Source organism: Scleropages formosus, chromosome 17 (genome assembly GCF_900964775.1).
Source record: "Scleropages formosus chromosome 17, fSclFor1.1, whole genome shotgun sequence".
Taxonomy (NCBI): domain Eukaryota; kingdom Metazoa; phylum Chordata; class Actinopteri; order Osteoglossiformes; family Osteoglossidae; genus Scleropages; species Scleropages formosus.
Genome location: NC_041822.1, coordinates 6,948,050 through 6,971,552, shown reverse-complemented (window position 1 = coordinate 6,971,552; position 23,503 = coordinate 6,948,050). Strand labels below are relative to the sequence as shown.

Genomic DNA, 23,503 nt, shown 5'->3' with positions numbered 1-23,503 from the left:
ATGTGAAAATAGATCTATTTTGTTAAAGGCTCTTTAAGGCATTTTTTTCTTGTTGGTTTACAGTTGATGTTTTAATACTATTCTTATCCAGAGTATATTACACAAATTAAGAGCTAAAAGCACAAAATAAGTTCATTGATGCTTCCTCCAGCTCCTTGTCATGGAATCCTATTTTTTCCATACTTCTCCTCACAATAGTTCTTAATAATATTCAAGTGACCACTAAGAGCTGACTTCCCAGGGATAAAATGCCGTAGGGAGAAAGTGCATCTAAGCAGTGAGACAACAGCGAGGTCCTCCTGGGATCAGCGAGAGTTTTGTCTCTGGATTTCGGTCTGAGGGCTTGAGAAACGAAGCAGTAATAAAATTCTTTGGCTCCCCAAGAGGTGTTTCACTGGAGCCACACATATGGACATAATTTAAAACATCCCTGTCATGCTGTCAAAAGGAGCTTTTTGTTTTTCTTTCTGGGGTATCACAATTTATCCTTGGTTATTTCCCTCAATTTCACGAGCATGAATGCCTATAAATAGCCTATAAATAGCATTACAAAAGAGAGAGAGAGAAGAAAAGCAGCCACTCGAAGGCTGTTTATGGTTGTTATCTGTCTTTTGCTTTTATCTCCCAGATGGGGAGAACTGCCCACAACAAGCGCAGCGATGCCGTCTTGGGTTCAGTGACTCTCACAGGGCTTTGTGTGCCGCGATGACTGTCTGATGACTGTCAGCCCTGGGGTCTCGCAGCGTTGGAGATGCTGAAGGGAATGCAGCTGTCGTGATGCTTCTTAGCCCCACACCTTCAAAATATGCTGATGACACAGAGCTCTTTTTTTACGCAGAAACAACAAAGGTCATGCAATGTAATATGTACATTACATTACAATTGGTCCCAGTTAGGAAATAAAAAGGTGTTTGAGGCATTCAGACGAACTGGAATTTTAAATATCAAAAGGGTTGTGTTTAATTGGAATGCAGTTATTGGGAAAAATAATTTTGCTTGCAGGAGCATTGTAATGTTGTTTGGATTTATTTCCTTCAGGTAATCTAAATAAATATTACTGTCCTATTTTATGTGACAGTTTTTTGTATGGTTTTCATCATCTTTCTCAATCATGAATAATCTGAAAAATTCAGACTAATGTCCACGTTAATGTCTGAGCAAAAACCAAAATGGTCAGTATCAGATTTTCTTTCAGTTCAACGAACCATCATTTCTAAATCAAATCACTGTCCATCCTTATGGTTTATTTGTAGTACCCCGAATATGGCACTAGTTAACATTGATATTCCTCTTTTGTTCACAGCCGTATGAACCAGCGTTTCTTCTACCAGCCTTTAAATTGTTAACCCCATTAATATCCAGAGGCGATCCTCCATTATTTATAGACAGCTCGGGAAGGTACTGGACAGCTAACCTTTTGAACAACCATTTCTAGGATGTTTGCCCGTTTTCCAGCCATAGCACCACTAACAGAAGCCAGGAACATTTCAGAATTCGCCAGCGAAGTGCAGTTTGTTTATAAGGATGTTCATGCATATATTAAGCATTTGAACACTTTATTCCTTTCAGTCACGTGGATATATATTTCATTTTAAAATAATGCACTAGGAAGATCTCCTCAACTAAATTAAACATAGTAGCATTTTATCATCACCTATGATCACTATACTCTCAGTTTTGGTCTACATTATTCTTTATATACAAGCGATATGAAGAATGTACGGTACCACTATAAATTAATACTATATATTACTAACACTATATATTACTTATTCAGCGCGCACAATGCCGACATACTGTGCAGTACCACAGTGAACCTTGAGAACGACTCTGAAAACCCACCTTGCGGTGAAATAAGGATTTATTTTCAAGATCCTTCAGAATGGCTGTGTTCTCTCCATTAGTTCATGAAGATAAAATTATTAGGATTTTGTCTTCTCTAGGTTTATCTTTTCATTTATTTTGTGTACGTACACTAAAACCTTGATTTAGCATTTCTATCAACCATACCTCTACATCTTTACAGCCACTTTCTTTTCATGGACAGACTACATCTTTGTGATAATCCTGAAATTCCGGAACTCCGTGTTTACAGTAATCTTTTGTGATGAAAAGTAAAGAAAGCACTGTGGTGTGTGAGTTACTCTAATTTTGATATTTACCTCCCTGAAAGACTTAATTGCTTGCTAATAAGATGATAATTTGTTTGAATATGTCTCACATACAGTATGTCTGTTTCATATTATCTGCTAATATCAGTAAAATGGTTTCTAGGAAAGGTGAAGAGCCTGTGAGTTACAGCAAAAAGTTCCATACCACCACAAAGATGCACATCTGAGCATTTCTTTTAGGCACAGTCTGAATATAGACGATTATTTGATGTACCGCGTGCGTTGTATTGTTCATGCCCCGTCAGGTTCCATCTCCAGAACCCCTTCGAAATTGTAAACATGTTTTTTTTTTTTTTTTTTAAATATCAAACATTGTTCCATCCGTTCATTTTCAAGAACCACTTTTCCAGTGCAGGACCATGTCGTTCCAGAGCCCGTTCCAGGGACATTGCTCTTGAGGCAGGGTTCGCTCTGGACCGGAGGCTCGCACTCATTCACATTCACAAACACACACTATGGGCAATTCAGAGGTAGCGGTTCCGGTTCGTTCAAACAGCTGCTGCTGCTGTAGTGGTTAGAGCTGGTACCTTGCACCCTGAAAACGCAGGTTCGTGTGTCACCTGCTGCTGCAGTAGGTACTTACCCTGAAGTGCTCCAGAAAAAAAAAGCAGCTGCAACCAACATCTACAACCACTTGCCCTGTGCAGGGTTGCAGCGAGCTGGAGCCTAACCCAGTAACACAGGGCACAAGGACAAAGGGGGAGGGGACACACCCAGGACGGGATGCCAGTCCATTGCAAGGCACCCCGAACAAGACTCGAACCCCAGACCCACCATGCAGCAGGCACTGGCCAAACCTGTCGTGCCACCGCACCCCCCAATAGCCAGCTGAATAAATGTGTAAATTGCTGTACGTTGCTTAATATTGAAAGCAGCGTTGGGGGAAATGTGTCAGCTAAATGAATATCATGCAAGGGAACTGGAACACCTGGAGAAATCCCATTGCAAGCATCTAGAAACATGTAACCTCACCAGAGTGAGCTGGATTTGAACCTATAGCCCAAGAGCTGCAAGGCACGAGTACCACTACGCCCAGCCCACCAAACGTTGTTATTAAGTGAAAATCTGTGTCTTTATTAAAAAGCAAGCAGTTCGCAGAGAGAGAGATGTGAAAACGAAGAATGTACATTTGCCTGAAGGAACTGATGGGCCATACGGGAGATGAACTGCAGCAAGAAAGTCACCCATGGAGAGCTAAAGAAGGTTTGTCTTGCTGGTCTTGGGAGGATCTCCTGAACACTTTCATATCACAAACCTGCGCCACCTCGGTACCTCGGTAGCTCGCCGCAGACTAGACAGAAGTGCTCTTTGCACCATCCCTGTGTTCATGTTGGCCAGTTAAGTAGCCATGAAACCAGCCTCGCGGGAAAGTCTAATATTTGAACTTCTCATTCTTTTTTTCACTGCGACAGACTGCTATGCTCTTCCACATCTGCCCGCTTGGTGGCCCCACGCACGAAAGGTAAAGCACGGATGTTCTCGGCTCTGGCTCCGTTGTGGTGGAACAACCTCCCGCTCTCACTCGGAACCGCCGAAACGCCATCCACATTTAAAAAGGGTCTGAAAACTCACCTCTTCCAAACTCACTTCACCCATGATCTCTTCAGTTCATGTAAGGTGTAAATGTTCATGCAACATAACTTTAGGATCGTGCCCGGATAAACCTTTACGCAGCTACTCCTCTGATGTACATAAATGTTTATGTGTATCTCCCAGAAAAAAAAAAAAATTGCTAGGAAGGTGATCAGGAATCGTCAATATTCTGATAGTTTTATGCAGATACACATGTGATGTGTATTGCTTCATATGGTAGAAAGAAACAAACCGTACTTAAGAATCACGCGACTGAATCTAAGTGCCTCTTTCTGCTAATGCAATGAACACGTATTTTCTATGAGATGTACGTCGCTTTGGAGAAAAGCATCTACTAAATGAATCAATGTAAACGTCAATTTAATGTTGACTTTATTTTTTACAGAAGTTGTGTAATCACAACGCCAATAAACAATTACAATTTTTTCACGTTATAAAAGTGCCACTCGTTGATCGCAGTTCAATAATTTACTATCATTAAAAGTGGGGTGATATACTGCCCCAATGGCTACAGTCATGGATTCAACAGTGCCAATAAATGAAAATAACTGATCGTTTCATATTGAACGCGGTGTGCGCTCGTTCAAAAAATTGTTAAAAAACGTATGTCGGTGGTCTTAAACATTACACGTATTTGTTTTAAAAACTACTGAAGCGTTAGGGTCAACAATATTGGCCAGCTCAGCTTTTAACTTGAAGACCACAGAAGCAAGAACTCGACCAAATTTAGCTGAAGGTAACATGCCAAGAAATATCAGAGGCCTCCATAACCTTCACTAGCAGGCAAAGAGCGGCTTGTTTCGGAGAAGGTCAAAGCAGAGGCAGTGAGAGGCTTCCTTGTGCAATAATGTGTAATGAAACGGAACAAGGGCCCGCGGTGCAAAACGTACGTTTGTGGGCAACACAATCTGCGCGCCACAGTAGACAAACTTTAGGGTTCGTTGTCATGAAGAAACATAGAAACATTCGCTCTGTCGCAGGGAAATACCGGAGAGTAAACTACGGTTTGAAGCTGCTTCCTTTGCACCGAATTAAAAGTTGAAATATTTCATGTATTTATTTCAAGTATTTAATGTGCCTCATCAGAACCACCGTTTACGCGTTACCCCACAGGTAGACACGGGTACCATAAAGGCCAGAGTCCATTGGCAGCCTGTGATTGCATCGCTGACAGCTGAGATCGCACCGCACAGCATCCCGAAACTTGAACTGAGAGTTGCAGAGCAGGTATGAATCCTGTTTGCACATTGACGCAAAGACGAGAGATGTCCCTCCACAACTGAGCATAAACATAATGTAGGGCTGTGCTCACCTGTACTGATAAAACATAAAAGGATATAGTACGTGCATAAAGAGAGCTCCCACATGTACACTACAGCATGTACATGGTTATACCGTGGTAGAGCCCCAAACACTGGGATTTCAACTGAAAATCTCACCTATTAGCAGTGTCTAACATCTGTTATAGAATATCAAGAAAAACAATGGGGCAGTTGCGTCTGGAGCCATCGTCACCTCCTAAAAATATCATTTGATTCATACCGAAGTCCGAAAGCACACACACACACACACACTGTCTGAAAACGCTTGTCCCATGCAGGGGTCGCGCGGAGTCAGAGCCTAACCTGGCAACACAGGGGTAAGGGACACACCCAGGACAGGACGCCAGTCCATCACAAGGCACCCCCAGCAGGACCGGAACCCCAGAGCCACCGGAGAGGAGGCCCCGGTGAAACCCGCTGCGCCACCATGCCCCCCTAGTCGGAATGCAACAAAATTGAAATGAACAATGAAAAATTAAAAGAAACGCGCCGGTCGAGTTGCGACGACGGGTCATGTCGACTCGGACCATACTGACTGCGTCCCCTCCCCCTTCGGCCTTGCGTCCCGTGTTGCTGGGTTAGGCTCCAGCTCGCCGCGACCCCGCTCAGGATAAGTGGTTGCAAACGTTGCATCGCATATTGACTGTGGTATTTTGACTCCGAAAACAAGAGTCGGGATCATTGGCGGAGCACGGAGAAGATCACGTGAGCAGACGAGGAGCTAAAGGTGCTCGGTCCCCACGGCGAGGCTGTGAGCCGACAGAGGACACTGTATGAGAAGCCGGTCGTTTCCTGAGAGCCCGGCGAAGCCGGGGCCCTTCTGATGCCATGACACTGCCTCTTGTGCAGTGGCAGAAATTAGCTGAAGAAACACAAACAAACTGCCCTTGAAATGCAACCCTAATCCAAGGTTAAGAAAGTAGACAACATAAAGCGGTGTCCCGGCTGCACAGGGCGCAATCCACAAGAGATCCCTTTCAGCGGCTGCCAGAGTAAATTTCCCTCCTGAGTGTGCTGGCTGAAACCCGAGCGCCCGGAGACGACGGGCTGGGGGGGGCACGGCGTGTCCAGCGGCGCACTCGAGGCCCCTGCGCTCGCCGTTCTCCGCCGCAAAACCCAAACGGGGAAATACGGGCACGGCTGAGAAGGAGAAGGAGAGTCGCCGGCGCCGTAGACGGTGGCACGTTTGCGCTGGGCCGTTCGGCACGCTTTGGACACATTTTCTTCCGCAGGACGTTCCGTTCCTGCATTTGCTCTCTAGCTCAGTTTGGATCGTACGCTCAGGATTGCTGGGTCCCGTGTCTGCCAGCATCATCATTTATCTTCATCACGAAGGATGGAATCGCACAAGGAAAATCGAAGGCGCGTTTTCTGAAACGAACGTGCCGAGAGTAAGACGGATCGATCCAGAAGGATCAACGGGAACAGGTGCTTCGGCCTCATATTCACACAACGGTTCTGTTGCCCCAGGATCTATCAAGAGCGTTTAAAAAAAAAACTCCAGCTCACAGTGACCCTACTGACGTAATCACACACGCACATTTTCTGAACCGCTTGTCCCATACGGGGTCACGGGGAGCCGGAGCCTAACCCAGGAACCGAGGGCGTAAGAGGACACACCCAGGACGGGACGCCACTCCATCACAAGGCACCCCAAGCAGGACTCGAACCCCAGACCCACCGGAGAGCAGGACCCGGTCCAAATCGCCGCACCACCGCGCCCCCCAACTGACGTAATCATTTCAAACTGCTTTTCTGCATCGACTTCCAAAGGTGCCAAACGCAAGAACGTTCCCCCTTCGATCTTGACCTCTTCGATCGGCTGGTGTCAGTATGGAAACATATCATTGTTCGAATAAACGAAATCCCTCTCGGCACATTTATGAGTGCACTTGAAGCGGCTGAAACCACACGCTGCGGCTTTAGCAAGACCACTTACGAAGGATTTAACGTTTCCTTCGTGCCCCAGGTGAGATAACACACATGACGGAGATTTCCTCCAAATACGCTGAAAGGAAATACTGCAGCTAACTGTGGTCTTTTCGGCTTGTGCCCTTTAATTCGAAACAGTCGCCGTGGTAAGAAGATGGCCCTTAGAAAGAATCGTAGACAAAGTCCAGGTTGCACATGAGAACAAATAAAGCAGCAGGATTTCAAAGCGGTATTTTATCAAGAATAAAACAAAAGCTTTGCAGGGAGCAAACATTGTGTCACCTTGACCTTTTCACTCTCGATTCGCTGTCCAGCATATTGAATCCAAGTTTGGCGAAGTTACCACATAAAAAGACATTTAACTCAACGGAACTGAGCTGAGCTGAAATGTATTCAGGTGAACTGTGGCTGTAATGGTAGGAGAAAAAGTAGAAGTGCAGGAAAAGCTGTGAAACGTGAAGCTGAAGAATAGGACGTCGCTCGTCATACTGCCGGATCTCAGCTACATGTTCTTAAATTAGCCCAAGACTGGATCCTTTTCGATCCTTTGACTTAACGCTTAAGATTGAATTTAGAAAAATGCTCTTTGTGTATCACGTGTCATGTAGGCTGATTAAGACTAGTTTTCACAACGTCTGAGGTCGCCGCTCAAAGGTTCTTTGTAAAAGAGTGCCACGGCCTCATCAGCCGCAGTCATGACTGAGAAATAACACGTTTGTCTGCTTACTTTGGCATAATTGAAACAGCACATAGTTTATATTTATCCAAAGTGACTCCCAATGAACTCTATGTAGTGTTATCAGCCCACACACCTTATTCACCAAGGTGACTTACAGTGCTAGATACACTACTTACAATGGGTCACTCATCCATACATCAGTGGAACACACTCTGTCTGTCACTCACACACTATGGGGGAACCTGAGCAGCATGTCTTTGGAGTGTGGGAGGAAACCAGAGCACCCACAGAACATGCAAACTCCACTCAGAGTGAGTGGGGATCAAACCCACATCCTCTCACACCACCCAGACGCTGTGAGACAGCAGTGCTACTCGCTGTGCCACCAGTATTCAGAATCATTTTTACATCAGTATTCATTTTTATTACAAGTAGCCACTTAAAAACTTAATTGGAAAGAATTTTTACTCTTTATCGCTTGTCATTAATTCATTGTGAGGTGTCAAATCAATCGAAATTCATTCAAAAGAGTTGTGAAACATAACGATTCTCCTTGAACAAAGAACCACTTTATGGATGGCGGTGGAGAAAGTGCCGCTTCTGCTGCTGCCGCACGCGGTCACTCCACATTTCCCAGTGCTGGAAACGGCAACAATATTTTCATGAGCTTTTGTCAGGATCAGTTAGATACCTTACGAAGAGCCGCCGGTTCGCACAAGTCAAAATCATACGTAAAAATATAGCCTGCGGTGGAAAGAAAGTCGCAAGCTTCTAACGTCCTTCATTTGCGCTAAAGAGAAGGAGTTTCGGATCCGCGGAGAAAGCTTTCGCTAAACGTGAGCGATGCAACGTTTTGAAATGAAACGTTCCTGTGGCTTTTTCAAACATGTGCACATGTAGTAAATATGACAGGTAATACAGCCATGGATGGTGGACTTCGCTTTGTTTGTGTGTCTATATTTAGGGATACTGTACAACGTGGACCCTGAGCAGTGCTGCAAGACGTCACCGTGCGTGTGTGTGTGTGTGTGAAAGCACTGAGATAACGTGAGACACGGCCCGCTGTGAGACAGCTGGGCTCACACACACACACACACAGTTTCAGAACCGCTTGTCCCATACGGGGTCGCGGGGAACCGGAGCCTAACCCGGTAACACAGGGCGTAAGGCCGGAGGGGGAAGGGGACACACCCAGGACGGGACGCCAGTCCGTCGCAAGGCACCCCAAGCGGGACTCGAACCCCAGACCCACCGGAGAGCAGGACCCGGTCCGACCCAAGTGAATGACTACTATGAGTTAATTCAAAGAACTAAGCCAACGTGACTCGACACACCACAAACCGGTTTGCAGTTTAGAGCCCATGTCCTGTACTCATCTCACACTGTGTGTACTTGCACTTTATATAGTCCTGTGTACCGTGCTGTGGTGCACCGTGGTCCTGGGGAAACGACATTTCGTTCTACTGTATACAAGCTGTGTAGAGGAATGACAATAAAACCACACACACACACACTTTCTGAACCGCTCTCCCCACAAGGGGCACGGGAGCCTAACCCGGCAGCACAGGGCGTAAGGCCGGAGGGGGAGGGGACACACCCAGGACAGGACGCCAGTCCGTCGCAAGGCACCCCAAGCGGGACTCGAACCCCGGACCCGCCGGAGAGCAGGACCCGGTCCAACCCGCTGCGCACCTCACAATAAAACCACTTGAACGTAATGAATTGCGGCTGAGCGTGCCCTTTGCCGCATAAGCTGGAACGTCACGAAAAAGAAAAAGGAATATCTGGAGTCAGGGGTTTATAGGTGGACAAAGACGACAGCTATGCATACAGTTTGAGGATGAAAAGAAAAAGCGAGGCCGTCCGCGGCGACCGTCTTCTCCCGCAAAGAATGACTTCAGAGGCGGCTGTCAACAAGATCGTGCGAGGAAGCGTCGAGGGCCCGTGAATCGATTGTGCCCTTTGAAACGGCGCGCACCTGCGCTGCGTCTCTTCTAATCCGCTCTCTCTTTGAGGGCGAAATTCCTCCAAAGCACATCAGCTGCGAAAGGGGCTACGTTTCCGTGGGCTCCCCGCTCCTCTGGCTTGCGCACGCCATTCCTCGCCGCAGCGGCTCGCTGAACTCCCGCTGAACTCGGCTCGTCGCCTCCAAAGTCCCGCGAGCCGCCACGCGGGGCATCGGGGCTTTTTTAAATACACCGCTCGTGCAATAAGGCGTTTTTCACAGCGGCCTTTAACACGGGAGCCTTTTCAACGGTTAATGGAAATAAACTCCAGAGGTCATCCGCCAGGTACAGCTTAAAAAGCACAAATGGGAGTGGGATTTAATGGACACAGATCATTGGATCACATGGAAGGAAAATAAATGCTGAGGGAAGTGAAATTGTGTCTGAATGAAATATAGGACATCGTGATATCTTGCTGTTGTATTTCAACTGGCCGCATATCGTGAGTTACGCGAAATAAATTTCCAAATTTTCCATATTTACAACTAAAGTACTAGGAAAAAAATTACAATGACTATATGTTACACCATTCAAACTAAATTTACATTTACGTGTATTAATGTAGGGGATGCGGTGGTGCAGTAGGTTGGACTGGGTCCTGCTCTCCGCTGGGTTGGGGGTTCGAGTCCCGCTTGGGGTGCCTTGCGGTAGACTGGTGTCCCGTCCTGGGTGTGTCCCCTTTTGCCCTGTGTTACTGGGTTAGGCTCCAGCTCCCCGTGACCCCATATGGGACAAGTGGTTTCAGATGATGTGTGTGTGTGTGTGTGTATTAAGGTAGCTCTCTCCTACAAAATGATGTACATCTCATAGAAAAAACATTGTGTGCATTACATTAGCAGAAAGACACATGCAGCTGCAGAGTCAACAAACAGGCTAAGTAACCCAACACTCAAAGAACCAGATTAGTTTTAAGAATCAGTTTCACCCAAACGTTAAAGATTGTCTCACATTTCTGCCCTCCAAAACCAGCATTACCATACAAACCACCTACACCGCATGCTTTTGCACGGGGCCTCGTTGTCATCGTGCGCCAGTGCTGCTCCTTCTCCTTCACCCACGTCAAGGACTGCAGTCACTTTGTTATTACCCTCCATTGTAAAGTTTGCTGACGATACCGCCATCGTGGGTCTGATCACCAACAACGATGAGACGGCCTACAGAGAGGAGGTGAGGCTCCTGGGAGAGTGGTGCCAGGACAACAACCTGTCTCTCAATGTCAGTAAGACTAAGGAGTTGGTGATTGACTTCAGGAAACAGGATACGGTTCAGGCACCCATCTACATAGGAGGGGACGTTGTAGAGAGGGTCAACAGCTTCAAATTCCTCGGGGTCACCCTCGCTGCCAAACTCACATGGACTGAGCGCACAGCATCGACCATCAAAAAGGCCCATCAACGCCTCCACTTCCTCAGGCGTCTGAAGAAAGCCAGGATGTCGACTACAGTCCTCACCACTTTCAACAGGTGTGTTGTGGAGTCCGTCCTTACAGGGTGTTTTACATCCTGAGGTGGCAGCTGCTCCATACAGGACGAGAAAGCCCTACAGAGGGTGGTCAAAAGAGTTCAGGAAATCATGGGCACACAGCTTCCAGCAGTCAAGGACACCTACACCACACGCTGCCTCAGGTAGACGATGCGCATCACGAGAGATCATAGTCACCCCGCACGGGCACTTTTCTCTTCCCTGCCATCTGCAAAACGGCTCAGGTCTATTCGAACCCACACAGCTAGGTACAGGAACAGCTTTTACCCCACTGCTCTAAGAGTATACAACACTAACCAATGTGCCACCTTTACTAAATAGAGTTGGACTGCTCCTCCCAAGCACATTGGTGAATTACACTGCCACTTTAAGCATTCGCATTCTCGCTCTCACGTTCTGAGTTCTCTGGCTGTCAACTGGTATTATTACTACTGTTACCATTATTTATTGCTGTTGCACTACTCATTGTCATTGTCACTGTTTTGTTTGTGCAGTATTTCTATTGTCTCTGTCTTTGTCCAGAGTCTGTGGAGAAGTATTCAGGAAGATTTTCATGATACATGTACATGGTACTTGCATCTATGACAAGAAACTTGAAACTTGTTCATGTAGCCCACTCAGGGTACAGCTTGTTGATGTTAACCCCTAGTCCTCAAAAAACAAGGTATTGATGCAGCTACCAAGGTTTTTTTGTTTTCCTCTCCTCAGCCGCCAGCATGTCTTACTTGTCACACTCAGCAATACATAATTTTTGTTTTTGTAACTGTCCTATTTGCATGTGATGTTCAGCACTCTGTGTCAGTCTGCAGTCAAGAGGGCTCTGTAAATATAAATCCGAATTAATTGAAGAATTGAAGCAATTTCAGTGCAGACTCCTTCTCGGCAGTGCTCGGGGCTCAGCGTACGTTCAACAGCCTCCTTGTATGAATTGTAGTCCCAACCACCCGCACAATAACCTGCTTAACATGGACACACTAACCTCTACAGTGTCCGCAAAGTGCTCAGCCTCTCTTCGGTGTTAGTCCATCAAGTTTTTTTGGCGGTCAGCAACCTCACTTTAAACAGGTACGAGCCCTTCAGAAGACTCTAAGCACACATGGAAAGTACATCAAGCAGCTGGTCAAATGCACAACTAGTCCAACACTTCTAACTCTTGAATTAAATCCCTTGGAAGCTGCATCTCAAACCTCATGAAAAGCCTAGGCTGTGAAAGTGCAAAATAAATGCGATACCATCAAAGCAACTCTGTACTCGTCATTTATTCACTCGACCGCCACTATAAAACTTGCGGTGTGGTTGTCTTGTTTGACAGAGAGTAAAGAATTCCATTTCTGATGGTCAGGTTAACTCCAATGATCAGGTACATGATGCTCTTCCACAGTCTACAAAAATTGTGGGATCGAAAGGAAAGCTTACAAATCCAGTGGGATCTAAGAGGATGTTGAAGGATACAGCAGAAACAATGATGCTTTCTCTTTCAAGATCTTGTAAGTGTGGTTACCATCAAACTGGAGTTCAGAAACCCCCAGCTACTATTCTTCACTCTCTGTGAACTTGACAACAAGAAACTATATAGTGTATACATATGGTATACACAGTATACGAATTGTGAATATATACGTATATAAATTCATATATATTTATCAATTTATATACAAATTTATGTAAATTGCATGCAACCCCATGTCCTAATTATATTGTAAAGTAAGACTTTTCAGACTGTGCTGGAACCTCTGCCCATACTTCCTAGGATTGAGTGATCAGGCCTATTCCCATACCATCAGACCATATGAAATGACCGAAGATCATTTATTTCTGCATACTTTATTTCATTAATGCACATTTAACCTTGTCCGAAGCCAAAATCACTTTGGAGATATTTGTAAATAATAGGAAGCTCAACAGCCCAAGTCACTGAGACAACTCCCCAAAGTACAAGTTACATCTCATCTGAATTAATGAGACAAATATGTACAGAACTATGATTTTGCTAAATCATTAAGAGTAATATGGATACAAAACTTTTTGTCATCATACTCTGAAATTATGTTTAAGAGATAGGGAAGTAGCATTAAAAAAAAAATTAATGAATTGAATATGTGCCTAGGAGTTGAAAGCACCTTTTCAGTACACCACCAATTTCCCTGTTCATTACTACAATGCTTAGTAACAGCAGGTTTTTGTACCCAGTTCATTTACGGGCCTTTACTGACTGATGATTACAGTAACTATTTGTAATTAATGCATAAATATAAAATTAAAAAAAAAAAATAAGCAAATAAGTGAAAATGAATTAAAATAACTTTAAATCCTGTTTATTTTAGAGTCAGTGATGTAGAGCAACTTTTCCAGCCATGCAGTAAACCAGTTGTGAACTCTGGAATCTGCGAGGATAACACATTCTGTGCAGGTCCTTTTAAGTGGTGCAAATTCACTGGTAGTTGCTTTGCCGTGCAAAATTTTCATTTCCATGTTGTTTCGTGTCACACTCGGTTCTCATAACAGAGAACACCTGGTACATTCACTCACTTATGACTCATCTGAATTGTTCCTCAAATAATTCCTTGGAAAAGCAGCCAATTCCGAGCACTTGCTACCACTGCTAAATGTGATGAGGGCGAAGCGGCCTGCAGAGGCTCTACAAGAGCAACAGCGGAATAGCAGAGATTGCGCTGGCACCAGACCAGTTCCAGCTGACATCTCTGGCTCTCGGACGAGGATTAATGTCCAATTGATCCCTTTCTTCCGCGGCTTACTGCTATCGAAACAGCTAAAAAGTTCAAAGTGCAAAACAAACAGGGCAGCATGCATGTGTACTCTTCAGCAGAATGGGCTTAGTCTAGTAGCTTCAACTGCTGGAATTCGAAAAGTAGAAATGTTTTTGATCTCGGGCAAAGACCAGTCAAAGACGGCCACTGAATAAGGCACATGTGGCGCCCTCCGGTGCGCGTCATAGAAGTAGCATTTTCACCAGAAAAAAAAGAACAGAAAAGGGTTGCAAGTTCAGGAGCAGATGGTACATTGATAGGCAAATAGAAATCAGCCAAATAGCCCAACTTTAGCAATAACCATACTCATAAACCTTAAATGCACTTGCACACAGTTTAAACCTTTGGCAGAATGATCATAATCCTGCATGATCCTGAAACGCATTTTCTTTTAATTTTCTTGGATAATAGCCAAACTGTCTTGACTGACTCCAAGTCTTGAAGAGCTGTATTTAAAGGGAATAAATATTTAAAGCTGTGCGGGGAAAAACTCCCAAAAATGAAAAGTTCCAGAAGCAGGTCAATATTGGTAAATGTGACACACTAACCCCCGTTTGACAAGTTGAGTGTTAGGAAAAATAGCATTTAAATACTGATTTTGATTTATTTGCTGGTGCTGCTTTTCGCCGAAGTGACTTACTAAATAATGTACTACGTTGCATTTAGCTCATACGTTTTCATCCATGGTGACCTGAAAGTGTTAGATACACCAAACTACCTACAGTGAATCATTTACCTACACAGCATAAGAGCAACAGCCCCTCACGCACTGAGTAATTTAGAGTCACCAACAGAATTTGGTCTTTGGGCACAAACCCACATGGGCACAGCAAGAACATGTAAACTCCACACACTCTGAGCAGGGACCAAACCCATGGCTTCTCACACCTGCCAGGCATTGTGATGTAAGAGCTCTGCTTGCGATGCTACTGTGTCGCACACTAAGGGGTACGGACAGTACTCTAAACAATTAAAAAGTACTTTTGGGGATGACAGATGCTGTGCCGCATGAGTCAGAAAGCTTCTTCTGGAAACGGAAGTGGAGTGTGAAGTTAAAAAAAAAAAAAAAAATTAAAAAAAAAACAAAATGGAGTCAAAATGTGTGAAATTTATTTGCCTTGGTTGATGAGCTACAACCACAAAGTCATTGTGCAAAGAAAGCAAAGGTTAAGTTACACTTAACAAGAAGATGCAGACTAGCTCTACTCACAGATATAGCAGGTATGCCTAAGGGACAGGGGTAAACCAGCATGTACCACAAAGAACACACACAACAATCAGATAAAATGTGAGCTAATATTAAGAATTTGTTCATCAAGAGAGATTAGCATGTTTTTACTTGGTTTAAAAGCATACAAAGCAACGAGTGAAAGGCAAATATTGTCAAACATTCAAAGCATTCAATAAAACCATCTTTGAAAGGGAGTACAAAAATATCCATAGCTGCAAGGCTAATACATTGGGAGATGCCTAGATAATTGCTATTTTAACGCAACAGAACAAAAGATGTCATGTATTATCTGTCGAGCACCATCCTGCCAGGATCACATATTCCCCTGGGTCATGTTCTACAGACGATTTTCCCTGTTGAAGTAGGATAGTAAAATTCTGCCATAGAAAACCAAACAAAACCCTTGAACTTATTTTTATTTTTTAACATTCAGTCATTTGTTGTTCTGAGTAGCTAAATAACTCATGCCATTTTACAACACAAACCTGAAAATGTAGATTTAATTTGCTTCTGAAATCCATGAATTACAAATGATAAACCTTTACTGGAGCTAGAATATAAACACTTTGGAAACTTTAGATTATACCGTTTTCTCATATTAATAAACAATGCAGCCTTCTTAAACTATTATTCAATATTTTTCTGCAATAAAGTGGTTATATTTACAAACAAAAAGTGCACTGAACAAGTCGCCTTAAAGGGGCACTATGATTTAAAAAAAAAAAAAAAAAAAAAGTCATCCGATATGCTGAACACGATGGATGTTTCCATTTTCCATAATGGAGGAAGTGCTGCATTAGCTTCTGAACTGTGTGCTACACATAACACATTTGGCATAACAGCAATGTGATTGACTGCTGCAGCTATTAATGAGGTCTGACTAGTTTGATACTAAATGCATTGCATATATTGATGACTGTACATTTCCCAGATGTGCTATCAATGGAGATGACAAAGACACCAGCACATGGAGACATATAATACTCCACAATCCCCAAAAACACTTCGCCAGAAATTACAGGCACATACACAATGTTCCAAAATTTCATGTCATTACACTGAATTTATTGGTAGAATAGCAAGCCAATCTGTGACTGAAAGTTATCTAAATTAAATGACTAGATATTGCTGACAGGGGCATTAAGAGGTTGTTCTGTATAAAGAGGGGGAGAAAAAAAAAAAAGTTAGAAACAATATAAACAACAAATACGATGTGCATCAGCTCCCCTCTTCTTCAACCATCATCGCTCCCAATTCCCTCGGATTGATCCTGCAAACACACAAAAGAAAACAGAACTCTGACCTACAGCTTTCTACACAACAACACAGTGATGCATGATAAGAGTTCGAGAAAAACCCATTTCTTTCAAATGAAGATTCATACGTACATAAAGTATAATTAGCATGTAATTATCGACAATAAGGTGTGGTTTCACATCACAATACATAAATATTACTACAAAAATGAGGAAAATTGATCTAAAAACTTACTTTCTTCTGTAGAACTGAAGCGGATAAAGACAGAAAGAAACACAGTTGAAGGAAGAGGTTTCAAACTAAACCCTACTTAAGCACCAACATATTATTTCATTTTTTTCCCCCAAATAGGTGAACTGATGTTTTAGAGTTTAAACAAAGTACATATAAAAGAAAAATACCTGAACTATGAAGACAAATGACAAACATGAGAAGGCATTTGAAAACAAACCCAGAAAAAGAAAATGTGGTATAGTACCACATGTTCCAGACCTACATTATCATCCTGGTCATCTTCAGTGTCATCGTCGCTCACCACCGGCTTGGCCTTTGCCCGACCGTGCTGTTTCCGTCCCTTTTCAAAGCTCCTCTCATCCTTCTTGCCAAGCTTGATTTTCACTTTCATAGACTTTGCTGCAGTAAAAATGTGTTTTGAACCAGAGATCCACCAGCACATGTACACTTTTACAAAAAAATTGCTTACTGAAAAGATGTATTTGAAAAAATTAAGGACCTGTTGTCTTACACTCGGACTCAGAGTCCTCATCTTCGTCGTCGTCGTAGGCACTCTCATCTTCACTCTCGTCCTCCTTAGCAATTTTCTGTCGGGCACTTTTGAATACTGACTGGAGAACTATGGAATCCTCATAGATCTGTACATATCACAGAGGTAAAGTTTAAAGGAGCTCCAGTGGTAACATTCCTTTAAGTAGAAGGCATTAAGTAGTAGACTTGCATATCAGGATCCTATAACTGCTCACTAAGTGCATTGCAGTATTATCAATAGGTGGATATAAGGTAAGCCTACTAGATAACTTACTAAAAGTGAAAACAACACAAGGATGCTTTCATATGCTAATTTGCATGCTTTCCTGTTTGCAAAATTTCTATACAATGCACCCATTAACACAGGGTTAGTCAAAAGTCTGGAACCATCCAAATATTAAGACGCCAAATGTTTCATTGATCTAACCAATACCATTTTACATGACACCAGTGGGTGTACGCATGAAATGTGTGTGAAGTAGCAGAAAGCGTTCCCAGGTATCGGAGAACACGGCGTATGCAACGAAGATCCAGAATGCAGACAATTCAAATCCACTCATCAGTGAGGCTTGCGCTAGAATCCAGCCAGATGCCCTTTTGTCCTTCAACATGTTCAAACTGACTGGGAACAACATCTGTTGCTGTGCCTTGCTCAAAACAGACTGACTGTGTAGAATGCACTTAACAAATCTGATTTGGGCTATGTGTGTTTTATTTGTGAGCTCAATCAAATCGAGAATGCAACCACACAAAAAATTATGTTAAGCTCACACAACTGTTAGGAAAGTGATGGTAGAACAGGTTTTACGTTCAGACTACGGTAATTACTACTGCAAACCTGGGATCCCTCCAAATTGAAGGTCTGAGCATTGTGACAAAGAAGCATGACGTCTTTTTCCAGGTCACCCACACTCCTGTATTTGTGGTTACGTACACGTTCCTAGCAAAAGAGAATACAATAAGAAAACGGTAACAGGAAGATACATTGGATTGTTTCCATATGTTCTAAATTCCAGCTGTGACCAGCAGCTAGAACATAAAACAAAATTAACCAATCACTCAGAAACAATAAGAAAGATTCAATACCTATATAAGACACTTCAAAGTGAGAATGACATTATACCATTCTGAATTTATACAATTTTATTTAGAAGACAATCATGTAGGAATTATGCTCTGAAGTATAATCAAGGACCAAGATCTTACGTATACCTTAATCTTCTTAAAATCTACAGGCTTCCTGATTAACTCATAGTATTCTGGCAATTCTTTCCTGGAGGGCAACTGGATGAAAACTTCGCTGAGCTGTCGACCTGACCTGAAATCAGACATAGGAGAACTGTGTAAAATAATTTTCAGTGAAATGTTGCCGTTCTTATCATTCTTAGCAATGTTTATTAAACACATAACAGTAGTAAGCATCATTATCTTCTATTATACATAAAATTGTCTTCCTATAGTGCAAGTTTTTACAAATCACCGTAAACAGTTTAAAACTAAGTCTCTTTGGACTAAAGAATCAGCTAAATGCAGTCAATCGTCATAGACTATTAATGGAGACCATTAAATAAAGTTCCAGTCACATGGAATGGCATTGCAAACTTTGATATATTTACTGGGAATGTGACAGGATTCAGGATTACCAGAATGCTGCTTGATGAAAAATTAACAAAATGTTTGATGTGTCCCCCTCTATATTCCCCATATTAGGTTTCTGTTTAAGCTATGAAATTAAATGTAGATTGTGTACTGGCAAGGAAATTTTTTTTTTTTTTTTTTAAATTGCTATAGTCCACACAAGACACTCCCTCTAAAAATACATACTTAACTCAAGCAGGTAAATTTCATCGACTAGAGAAGTTCTAATTTTTTTCTACATGATAAATTAAATAAATTTCAGAATGTGTACACATCCTTTAGGAACTTCATAGGAGTGATTGTATAAACACTAATACAAATGTTTATCACTACTACTGTACACTTGTACCCCATACTACTAACATCCAAGCTACAAATTTTCAAAACTGGAAATATCTCCCAGTTTATTCATTTTAATTGCATTATCTTTCACTGTTTTATTTTGGAATTTCTGCCTTCATTCCATTACAGAACGAAAATGGTCTGCATTTTCATTTTCCACCATTGGGTGACAGCAGAATGCACTCAAAACAGAACACTGTGCGGCAGGGAAAGGGGCACAGAACTTCGGCTGTAGAGCTGTGAATTCACCCAGTTTTTTTTACGCGTTATAGCTATATGTGAGACTTCTACAAAAACCACAAGACGTCAATAATACAGATAAGTTTCCATTATGCTTTTTTATTGTAAATTAAAAGTGATCCTCCTCATCGCCAGTTTTGTTAAAGGTTTTCATGACACTTTGTTCGCATTTAAGGTGAAACACTTTTTAAATTCGTTCTCCCCACATGATCTTCCATTACCCTGCAACTCACTTTCCTTTCTATATAGTATTTTGTATATTTCTGTAAGTTGACCATTTCTGTTCTGAATCAGTTAAATATAAATAAGATGGCTGTCCCTAGGGAAAAGGCTTGCATAAATTTGCATTCTTTCATTATTTTCATGTCCTTTATTAATTATTTGAAATAGTTTAAAAGCTACCAAAAACAACCGTCTCATTTAATTATGGGTGTGCTGAGTTCTTTCAGGTGGCGATTAGTAAATTTTATATCTTCTGCCACTGAAACATTATACAAATCAACATAAGGTAACATTTCATGAGAACACATCTATTGTGTTATAGCAGAAAAGACCTTATTTTGACTTCTATACTATAGCCTGCAGAGAGAATCTTACCCATCCTTGTAGTTTATCACTGTGTCAACAATTGCATTCATCTGTTTGGTAAGTTTTGGGGGGTTGGGAGACAGCTTTTCGGCAGGTGGTCGACCCCTCCTCTTCTTTGCCTTCTCCCCATCCTCCTTTCCAGAATCTTTATCCATGTGTCTTTTTCGTTTTCGCTTCTTGAGTCGGATTTCCTCTTCCATTTCTTCCAGGTTACCATCCTCAATAGCCTAAAAGGAAACAAATGGTTGGGCTTTTGTAAATAACTGCAAACATTTCAGTCATAAAGTTCATTCTTTTATGTAGATAATGGTTCTTACTAAAGAAAATGAGAAAAGTCCATAAAACATATACTAAAGTATACAAAGGTACAAAGAGGTTTCAGAAGAAAAGCTGATGCAACAGTGATATGCAACAACTGGCAGAAATGGAAAATATGTTGTTGCTTTTAGATCAGCAATAAACATGGTATTTATTAAGCCTAAATTCAGTTTATTCAGTCTTCATGAACATTTGCAAAATTTAGCAGCGAAACAAAAAATTGTAAGTTTATCCATTCAGACAAAGAACCCGAGACTAAAAATCTCTCACACAGACATCGTCTGAACCGCTTGTCCCACTCAGGGTTGCGGGGAGCCGGAGCCTAACCCGGCAACACAGGGTGTAAAACTGGAGGGGGAGGGGACACACCCAGGACAGGACACTAGTCTGTCGCAAGGCACCCCAAGCGGGATTTGAACCCCAGACCCACCGGAAAGCAGGACCCGGTCCAACCCACTGTGTCACCGCGCCCCCCCGACCAAAAAAAGCAGCCAACTGCAAAATATAACCATTCATTTTTTCATGAATTTAAAATTACACACCACACATACAAATGCTAGCAGCACATCTACTGATAGCCTTGACTGTTTAATTACGAAGGACTAGCAATCTGAAGCAAAGAATCTGTAGTCTACTCAGCAACTGAGAAAAGCAATGAAGAGCTAAGCTTTAGCAGCTGAACTTGATTAGTCCATTCTGGTAAAAATCCAGCAGACAATGTGATGTGTGGGGATCTGAGTTCAACAACAAAAACTCAGACAAAACCTGGGAAAATGGGGGCTGCTTCTTTCAGCATTGCTAGAATCTCCTCGAAGGAGTGCAGCCTTTCAGGCTGAAATGTAGAGGGATTACAGTCAACCTGTAAAACTGCTGTGATCATCCTTCCCTCCTCAGTTTCTGCACTATGCTAGCTCGGCTGTTCTTGCTGCTCCTAAACTGTTGCACCCTGACGTGTGGTACTTGTGAAGAAACCGTGCTGAAGCCTACGGATAACAAGGAAAATAAATTTAACTTACCAATTTTCCATTACAACTTATTAAAAGGTATACAATTAACAGCACCACAATGCATTGTACTAAAAGTCACAGGCCAGGAGGAAAGTCAGGAAATGTAATAAATGTTCCTCCCCCTTACTGAGAGCACATTTTCATGTGTCTGCTCTGCGACATCCAGTCCAAGCCTGCATCATTTGGTCTAGCATGATAAACTGAGGCTGCATTTTAAAACTGCCAAGAAGCACTGCATTGTAGGAAATGTATAGTAGAAAGGGGGCGCGGTGGTGCAGTGGGTTGGACCACAGTCCTGCTCTCCGGTGGGTCTGGGGTTCGAGTCCCGCTTGGGGTGCCTTGCGACGGACTGGCGTCCCGTCCTGGGTGTGTCCCCTCCCCTTCCGGCCTTACGCCCTGTGTTGCCGGGTAGGCTCCGGTTCCCCCGCGACCCCGTATGGGACAAGCGGTTCTGAAAATGTGTGTGTGTGTGTATTCCCATGTTCTCAGTTGCAGTCTGCCACTCTGCAATCTAGCTTGCATACTCATGTTTGTTTGCATCCTGTTTTACACACTGTGCTTTCATTTTAATTATTCATTTAAATATGACAGAGGTTTCGTATTCCTCAAGCATATGCAGCAAGTTTACTTTATGAAATCATTAATTTCCCCCCCCCACCCACCCACTAGACCCTTCAGGCTCATCATTTGTGAAAATTAAATTTCCGCAAGTAGCTCTGCTGCTCTACTGAAAGCAAAAACATCTAAACACTGCATCCAAATCTGCCGTTCTGATTACGTTATGCACTCTTTGTATTTTTCTTGGAGATATACATGACTTTGTACAGAAGTATCTGCTAAATGAATAAATGTAATCTAATGTTGAAGTAAAAAAAAAAAAAAAAAAAAAAAAAAAAAAAAAAACAAAAATACATCAATTGCTACATTTACTTATTTAGAGTAGGAGAAAAAAAAAACAAAAGAAATTATTAAACTCATGGCTATAAGCATTACTTCAAAGGTAGACTTTAAAAAGCTTTCAAGTGTAGAATGATGCTTTTATACACAAGCCTACGTTTGATATAATAACTGCTTGCTATTTAAAAAAGCATCGCTCAAGAAAGCTTTGCAGACACGATCAAATACAAAATGAATTTTTAAAAGTTAATTTCTGGGAACAAACAGAAAGCCAATAAAACAACATTTAAAAAATACAAACATGAAGGGATGATTGTATAATGTTACTGTTTTTCCATTCTATTTTAATATTTGGACCATTTTCAAGTATGGACTGAAACTAGTTAATGGGAATAGGTATGTGTCACTTGCATAATTATATAGCATTTAGCAAAATATGAGCTCAAGATAAAGCCAAAACTGAGGTTTGACTTCAGCTACAGAACCCATCCAATTCAGGACGGAAGGCATTTCCGCGAACGCCACACTGATCATACCCGTAGCCACTGTTTCTCTGTCAGGGCATCACTGTAGTCCACATCCCGGCGATGACGCGACCCTCGTCCAAAGATCTTCTCCTCCTCTTCCTCACAGGTCAGGCGTTCCACCTCTGCATCATCTTTGATGATCCAAGATGGTAGCTCATCTTCCTCCATCAGACGTGGCTTGCGCTTGGGGTTTCGGGCATCTTCACGACGGCGGTCCATGTCTATTCGCTGAAGAGACCAAGCAGTTGCATTTTCAAAGTAGTGCTCTGTACTCCACAGAGCTGCTACATGTCTCTTTGAAAAGAATCTGGTAATAAAGCCTCAAATAGAAAATTAACTAAAACAAGAATATGTCCAAGCCATTTATTTAGAAATGGAGAATAACCAAAACTGATCATTTATGGCACAGCCAGTAGCACAAACATAAGAGCTGTCACCTTGCAATCTAAAATGCCCATTCAAAGTCACACCTCCACCTGTAGCACAAGTGTATAAAAGGGTAAATTGGAAGAAGCTTAGAACACAAACCAAATGCTCGAGTCTCTCTGAGAAAAACATTGGCTAAATGAGTGAATACATGCTAACAATAACTTCAAAGTATCTAAACATTTTAAATTAAACCTTTGCAACAGAGGATCTATTATGTAAATAAAAACCTGACTTGTGTTTTGCATTTCTTGCAAATCATGGACCCTGAATTTTAACCTTAGTTTGAAATCACATGTTTTACATACATTAGC

The 23,503-nt window shown here is 42.4% G+C and overlaps 1 protein-coding gene across 7 annotated transcripts in view; it reads right to left on the bottom strand.

Annotated features, from left to right (window-relative positions):
* Positions 1-15,041: 15,041 nt before the first annotated feature.
* smarca2 (SWI/SNF related BAF chromatin remodeling complex subunit ATPase 2) overlaps positions 15,042-23,503 on the bottom strand; it is a 29,330-nt gene continuing 20,868 nt past the window's right edge. For 2 of the 7 annotated variants that reach the window (XM_018759235.2, XM_018759241.2), the window contains 8 exons: positions 22,773-22,991; positions 20,024-20,241; positions 18,419-18,524; positions 18,045-18,146; positions 17,175-17,313; positions 16,938-17,074; positions 16,676-16,689; positions 15,042-16,454 (listed from right to left, as the gene is read on the bottom strand). In XM_018759235.2, the coding sequence (XP_018614751.1) occupies positions 16,403-16,454; positions 16,676-16,689; positions 16,938-17,074; positions 17,175-17,313; positions 18,045-18,146; positions 18,419-18,524; positions 20,024-20,241; positions 22,773-22,991 (987 nt within the window). In that variant the 3' untranslated portion in view covers positions 15,042-16,402. Of the gene's footprint in view, positions 16,455-16,675; positions 16,690-16,937; positions 17,075-17,174; positions 17,314-18,044; positions 18,147-18,418; positions 18,525-20,023; positions 20,242-21,064; positions 21,316-22,772; positions 22,992-23,503 lie in introns of those variants that run through there. The other 5 variants (XM_018759242.2, XM_029259405.1, XM_018759246.2 and 2 more) reach the window with 4 other exon arrangements.